Genomic DNA, 8,112 nt, shown 5'->3' with positions numbered 1-8,112 from the left:
GAAAGAAAAACCGAAAGCAACAATAGAGGCTACGGAAAGAGGTGGGGGCCGGCGGCGCCCTGATCTACATACAATGTACAATCAGAGGAAATCTCGTTTGGTTGTATTTTGTGAACACATTCTAGTATTTAAGTCTAATTTATGGGAAAATCGATTGAGATGGAGCGATTTCAAACGAAACAGGTCACAAAATCGAACAAACTCCGAGCCTCTGTTGTTCATCACTTCAAAGAGTACGCGGGGGGCAGTGTAGCGTCGAGGAGTACAGAACGATAGTCCAAACAACTACGATAACCTTTCAGTAGACTGTAGCTATATAATTTGACCCTGTCTATCCTATAAATAAACACCATCTGGTTCCTGTCACAACGTGTATGTGAAGTTGTCGTTAATTAACAACGCACACTTTATTCAGAACATGGGCATTAAAGTTATATGAAGATAATAAAACGTTGGACTGTAGGAGTATATGCATTTACATTGTTTTCAAATAGTATAAGATAAGATTAGAGCCTATATTATTAGTACTAATATCCCCTGCTCCAACGAGCTACGAAATAGGAGCAATGTTCGGCCAAAAGGTAGGTGGGTGATTTCTCTCCTATGTATATATATATAATGTATTTCATTCTTTTGGAAGATCTCCTTCACGCCATCCAGCCAAGTTTCTGGTGGTCTACCCCTGCCTTTGTCGCCCGATCCTCTTGTGTTGTATGCTGGAGCAGCTGGTTGATTGGTGGGCATTCTCATCAGGTGACCGTACCACTTGATTCTTTGCAGTTCAATATATCCATTAAATTAACGGGGCGTTCCGTTCCTCATGCAATCTTTCCTTGTTTTCCTTGTGACATTGATTAATTTGTTGAGACATTTTATCTCACAGGTGATTATCTTCCTTTCGCGTGCTGTGTTCAGCTGCCATGTCTGGCATTGGTACGTCTGTGTTGGAAGCAACGAGCAGTTGGAAAGATGACTTTTCACTTCCCCAAGTACGTGTTTATGGAAGAGCATCGGTGACAACTGCTAGGTGCCAACACTTGCTTATAGGGCCCTCATTTCACGTTCTCCGGCCAATCTTCCGTCATACGTAGAAAGTAGATATGCTCATCAGGTATGTAGATTCCCCAACCTGTTTGAGCGATGTCCCGTCGATGGGGATGTTCAGTGGGGCTGGGTTTCTGCTGACTTTCGTCATCACTTCTGTTACGGCAATGCTGATTCTCATCTGTAAGTTTGTTTTCTGGGGGAGGGGGGCATTTTGTATTTAAGATAAACTAGTCCCCAGCAAACAGGAGTACATTTGCGCCAGTGCAGTCTCTGATGACTTTGCCCATATCTAATGTCATAAAAAGAAATGGAGCGAGCACACATCCTTGTCCAGTGCCTGACAAAACTGAACCAGTCAGTGAATCCTTTCTGACGGTTTTCCGGCACAAAGGCAATTCTCATAAAGAGTCATAATGTGTTTTGAAGAGTTGGCCTTTCACTCCATATTCCTTCAGCATTCCATATCGTTCCGGTCTGCGTAATTCCCAAAGTTCAGAGACATCGCTCTTCGAAGCCATTCTATTGAAAATACATGCATGTATACCAGCAGTACATAAATCATTACTGCTCACTCTGAAAATACAAAAAAAGAACATCAATGCAGTCTCTAAAATGTTTGCACGCATACACACACACACACACACACACACACACACACACACACAACTTTGGCCCCCAGGGATCGAACTCAACCCTTCAGCATGCAACAGCCAAGAACCTATCACCTCTACAGCACAGACGCCGCGCCGGTGAGACAAACAGCAAAGAACAGTATTCTAGTTCCGCGTGACCTTAAGAGGAAAGAACCCTCTGGACGGACAGACCAAGAGCCCTTGTCCCGGACTGACAGCTGAGCGAGTCTCCACGCCCCCCCCCCCCCCCCCCCCCCGAAACTCCCAATCTTTTTCCTTTCCAAGAGAGGTCACCGCTCAGAACACGGAATGTTCTGTTGTTTCTACGATTCTCTCGCACCGAACTGCACCACTTGCAGGAAGCTCACAGAGTGCACACAGGCACAATTTAGGAACACCAAAGATCGTACAAAACAAGATAGTTCACTCCTCTCTTTGAGCACATTAAAAAAAGTGTCCTCAAAATCCGGTAGCGCCCTCTTCGAAAAAGTGCGGATTTTGCGAACAGAGTTACCCTACTAGTGAGAAAAACAATACAAGCGAAACGAACAAACTGTGCTATTCCTGTTCTTCTTCTAGAGAAACGAAAGAATCTGAAGCAATGACCGGACTTCCGCGGACACTTTTTTGGTCGAGCGAACTACCTTGTTATATACGATCTTTGGGAACACCTCTGCATAGCCAAAGGTTACCAAATCCTGAACCGCGGATTTTTGCCACGCATCAGCCATGTTAATGGACGACATTATAACTATATGACATTGTGTCATTGCGACAGGTGACACATGGCAACATTTTAAAAACATATTAAAAAGAAAAAAAAATAAAGAAGAGAAAAATCCTGAATTTTTCGGACCCCTGAAAAGCGCCTACGGGGATTCCAAATTTAAGGATCATATTGTCGTCTACTGCATCTTGTATCGATACTATTCTTATATTGACTGCACCATGACAAGCAAATGTGAGGTGTGCTGACAAAATGAATTACTTCTTTCGGATTTTAGCCATAAGGATATTGACACATCAACTTTATAGGTGGAGTTCGTACGATTTGTAAGTGAGGAATAATAAAAGACGGTAGACCTGAACAAAATGGCATCAACTAACAATCTATAAATCTGACTCCGGTGTTGATTTCCAGCAGATATCTCCATTCTTGGATCGCGAGAAGTAACTCATTTTGTCAGCACGCCTCGCAAGTAGACATTAACATGTAAATAAATATAGAAACAGGAGTATGGGAGGGGGGAGGGGAGACATCATCCACGAAGATTCCTGAGGCCACACACTCACGTTTCTTCATGGCCATCTTCCTCCCCTTCTGCTTCTTGCTGGCGCTGAAGTCGTCACAGTCCAGAGAGACCACCTTGGTGGGCTCACACTTGGGGCTGCTCTTGCGCGCCTTGAGGGCAAAGGTCACCTGCTTCTTGTTGGTGGCCACATCACACGCGCCGTCCACGCCCTTCCGCTTGTACTTGCAGCCTGGACGCAGCAGGGGATCAGGGGAGTCTTTAGTAGTAGTCAGAGGTTTTTAAATATATACTTTTTAAGTAAGGTTTTATGGCGCTCGCACCTGCATTAGGTCATAATATGAGCGCCAAGGGGTTGCTGTCAACAGTAAAGTCCAAACGGGGAACCAGGCTTACTCTGCTAACCTCTCTAGCTTGAACAGCACAAAGTCCTGTTTGTTTGTTTTAGTAGAGGTTTTACGGGGCTCTCACCTGCATAAGGCCATAATATGAGCGCCAAGGGGTTGCTGTCAACAGTAAAGTCCAAACGGGGAACCAGGCTTACTCTGCTAACCTCTCTAGCTTGAACAGCACAAAGTCCTGTTTGTTTGTTTTAGTAGAGGTTTTACGGGGCTCTCACCTGCATAAGGCCATAATATGAGCGCCAAGGGGAGATGTCAACAGAGAAGTCCAAACAACAGCACGAAGTCCGCTTCGACTATCAAGGCACCCCGGAAATAGCAGTTCAAAGAGAGTGACAAACATACAAAAAAAGTAGAGGAATAATGACGATAGTATGGATGAGGAAAGAAAAAGCAGAAGTTCCCCTTATATTGTTTCGGCACAGTATGAGCATGACATTGATAAATCAGCTCATTTACAATTCAACAGTGCATAAGAACATGTTAATATCTCCCCTTTGGGAATGGCACAAAGACACTTCAGTCAGCAGCACTACCCTGGGAGTGAGGGATAGTTTTACGGCACTTGCAAACAAACAAACGAAAGTGTTCTACCATGAATTTGTAACATTATAATCTGATCATTGCCCAAAATCAAGTGGTGCTGTGAACTGTTGTGAATGCAACCAACTTGTGTTTCGCGCGCTCATGTGACCTTATGCAGTTGCGAGCGCCGTATAACTCTTACTAAACTTAAACTAAACTAAAATGGTGGAATGGTACCGGTTTAATGCCAACATCAACCCTGCGTCTGCTCCCGTACATTTGTCATCCGTTGTGTCGCCTCTGACAGATGACAACAAATCTCCTCCGGATGGGGCTCTCGTGGCCTACAGGTTAAGGTGTTCGCCTCTCATTCAAAGATTCCGGGTTCGAATCCGGGTAGCGACGGAAGCATTTTCTTATCTAAAATTGTCTCCTTTCACCCTCTTTCCTTCTCTCTAGCAATTTTCTGTCGTCTGCTTTTGTCTCCACTTTCTGTCCCCACCCTCTCACCTCCTTTGCCCCCTCCTCTGGGCTCCTGAATCTTTCTGCAGCCTTTCAACTGCTATTCCATGGCTTCTTCTTACTGCAGTCTTTCAGCCACACCCCTGATCTTGTGGTAGGTAAGATTTAACACCTAGTCTGGTAGGTAAGATTTAACATCTAGCCTTCTCGGGAAAGGGCAAACAATCTCGGAGGACTCGTGAGCAAGTTGCGCACGTTAAACATCCCTTGGTGGTCCCAAATCGAAAAAGAGTAGGTCTTGGCCGCAACCCGGGCAAAATTCAAAATTTCCTAACACCAGAAAATGGTTAGTGTGCCCCGCACGCTCATATGACCTTATGCAGTTGCGAGCGCCGAAAAACACTTACCCCCTCCCCCCCCCAAAAAAAAAAGAAAAAAAAAAAGAAAGAAAAATTGTAAAGCCAAAATCAACCCTGCTTCTGCTCCCATACATTTGTCATCCGTTGGGTCGCCTCTGACAGACGACAACAAATCTCCTCTACCCCTATTGGCTCTGTGCTTTCCTCAGTGTGGCCCATAGCTTTATGGCTATCCATTCTCGCATGTTATCCTCCTCCTATTATTATTATCATTATCATTATTATTATTATTATTAGCAGTAGTATTTTCCTCATCACTTTCTTCATTTTATAATTATTATAATCATATTATCATTATCATTAAAATTCCAATTATACTACTGCTATTGACCTAATCATTTTCTTTTTCATCATCATCATCATCACTACAATCTATATACTCCTAACACTCTCTCTACGTACTGCTCTTGTTGCGTCGGTTCCCGCGGGCGGCATCGGCGGATCCCAGCAGTGTGACCACCGTCACGAGCAGAAGTAACAGGAAGAACTTTTGAGGCAGCCTCATGTCTCCACGGCACGATCTCTGAAACAACACGGAGGAGGGGACATAGTCAGACATCATCATTTTTTCTCAAAAAGAGGTTTAGTTTAGTTTTATTCAGAGTTTTACGGCACTTGCAACACAATAAGGTTTTATAAGCACCGAAGATTAGAGGTGTCAAAAGAGAGTAACAAACATAAAAATGAAGGAGATAAAGACGATATCACTTTGATAGGAAAGAAGGAGCAAACCACACCAGAGTACCCGCCAACCACCTAAAGAGGCAAAGTAAATGAGGCACTTAAAAACCAAACAACAATCAAAAGCCAAATGAAAAAAAAACCCCACACACAAAGAAAAACTCTACAGAGAAAAAACAAACAAACAAAAAAGAACCCAACAAGCTAACAACAACAACAACACAAAAAAAGAAGAAAAAAGCCCCCCCCCCCCCTAAAATCTGAATCAAATTGTGACTACTGGCTTCGAAACCCGTTCAACGGTTAAGTCCAAGAGGCGAATGTACTACATTCGAAAGTCTCAGTTGTGTTTTAGACGCGGGGAGATCTCGATCTCACAGACCGCCAAGTGACCTCATACCCGCTTCTCATCACAGCTGCTGGAAGTATCTCTGTCTAGCCGAACCCCCCCCACCCCCCAACAAAACAAAACAAAACACTTCATAAGGTCTGACATCATCATTGATGCCAATCTACAAAATTGGTTTCAGGGTTGCTGGGTTTTTTTTTAAGGGGGGGGGGGGTGATGAAGGGAAGGGAGAGGGAGAGTAAGGAACTGAAATGTGATAGTAGTAATCACTGTAAACTGTTACTGAAAAAAAAAAGGGAATTTGTTTAAGTAAAAGTTTTAAGGCACTTGCAACACACGGTCATATAAGTGCCGAAGATTAAAGGTGTTACACGACAGTAACAAACACAAAAAGAAGGAGGAGAGATAGAGACGATAGATTTTTTCTACAGGAATGAAGGAGTAAGGAGCAAACCACAGCAGAGCACCCGCCAACCACACATTTAAAAAAGTAAACGAGACGGTTACGTCTGAGAAAAATGAAAACTTCTTCATTCTCAGCTTCACCTTTCTTTTTTTCTTTCTTTCTTTCTTTCTTGTTGTACTTGCACCTCAGAACTGTTTTATCTTTTCCCCGCTCGACTAGCCCAGCTCATTAGCTTTTGAACCGCCTCCTTCATTTATCAGCCCGTGAAACCCTCGCTCATTAGTTCTAACAACCGCCTTTTTTTGTTTTTTTTTAACAATCTGAACAGCTTCAGTTTTGTATTGTTCTTGTTTGTTGTTTTGTTTTGTCTTGTCTTCTCTGAAACTGGGAACACTACCTGGATTCGAATCCGGCACCTTTGAATGAGAGGCGAACACATTAACCTCTAGGCCACAAGAGCCCCCCCCCCCCCCCTCTGCCAGGGTTGGTCCACGGACCATCTGATTCACTAGACGTTTTCCTCCCTAGAAATACCATTTAAAGCGACAAAGAGAAATCCGCAGCCGCCTCACACAGGTCAGTATAGTTTTAGTAAGAGTTTTTGCGGCACTTGCAACACAATAAGGTCATATAAGTGCCGTAGATTAGAGGTGTTACGAGAGAGTAACAAACACAAAAAGAAGGAAGGGAGATAAAGACGATATATGTTTGATAGGATAGAAGAAGCAAAAGACACCAGAGCACCTGCAAACTACCCACCCACACACAGGTAATTCCTTAGGCTGTCAAATAAAAAAAACCCAACAAAACAAACAACAGCAAACCAACTAGACAATGTTTATCTCCCGCTACCTCAGCCCTGAGCGCATGGCGCTCTGCCGTTCAATGATTCAGAAATAAACAAATCCCAGAAACGCAGAACGCGGAAAGATCTAGATCTACCTTCAACGCAAAAGATCAACTTCCCGTCCGTTTGAAAAACAAAACAAAACCCAAACAACCCCAAAACAAAAGCAAAAAAGCATGATTGGACTGACAAAACTTCGACAATAACTGAAGACTATCGGCCAATGGGAACACTTGGAACTAAAAATTATTTATAAAAAATACAAATAACATTAATTAATATACTCTGTGAGGCGACCCCCCAAAAAACAACAACAACAAACAAACAAAAAAAACAAACAAAAAACAAAAAAAACAACAACCCCCCCCCCCCCCCAGAAAACAAACAAACAAAAAATCTTAAGTTTTCACCAACTCCACGTGAACAGACGATGTACAAAAAACCCCGTCGAGTCCTCCAACTGGTGTGACGAGCGTGCTGATAGTGATAGCGAGACCTCCACTGTTCCCCTGAAACTACTCTCTGCCATGTTTTATACAAGACGCGGCCATTGATTGGACGTGGACAGCCGTTCACGGTGACGTCACTCAAAGCCCCCAGACAAATAATCTACGTGGCTTCATCAACACGCGCGAGTGCACGAACGTAAATCCATACTCACGACATGACACCACACGACACGACACGACACTATTCCTGGGCCACACGACACTATTCATGGGCGACACCGACACGGACATGGAAGGAAATGAGCGGGTGGGTGGTTGCCCCAGGTAGGTGATACTTTAAGTCTGTTCACCGGGTGATACATAATATGTACAATACACGTCTGCTCACCGGGTGATGCATGTACTATACGTCTGTTCACCGGGTGATACGTGCACTATTCACGTCTGTTCACCGGGTGATACATGTACTATACGTCTGTTCACCGGGTGATACATGCACTATACACGTCTGTTCACCGGGTGATACATTTACTATACGCCTGTTCACCGGGAAATACAAGTATTATACACGTCTCTTCACCCGGTGGACAGCCATTCCTTGCCGTGTACAACACGTGTTGTTTCGAGGTTTTTAAAAAAATGTC

At 43.8% G+C, this 8,112-nt stretch overlaps 1 protein-coding gene across 1 annotated transcript in view; it reads right to left on the bottom strand.

Moving 5' to 3' along the window:
- LOC101855139 overlaps positions 1-7,533 on the bottom strand; it is a gene marked incomplete in the record, with an annotated part of 46,051 nt that extends 38,518 nt beyond the window's left edge. Inside the window, 3 exon segments of the mRNA XM_035972366.1 lie at positions 2,973-3,161; positions 5,139-5,259; positions 7,430-7,533. Of these exon segments, the coding sequence (XP_035828259.1) occupies positions 2,973-3,161; positions 5,139-5,241 (292 nt within the window).
- Positions 7,534-8,112: the final 579 nt, after the last annotated feature.

Source organism: Aplysia californica, unplaced genomic scaffold (assembly GCF_000002075.1).
Source record: "Aplysia californica isolate F4 #8 unplaced genomic scaffold, AplCal3.0 scaffold00665, whole genome shotgun sequence".
NCBI classification, from domain to species: Eukaryota; Metazoa; Mollusca; class Gastropoda; order Aplysiida; family Aplysiidae; genus Aplysia; species Aplysia californica.
Note: the sequence above shows the minus strand (reverse complement) of the source record. Positions and strands in the feature narration are given on the sequence as shown.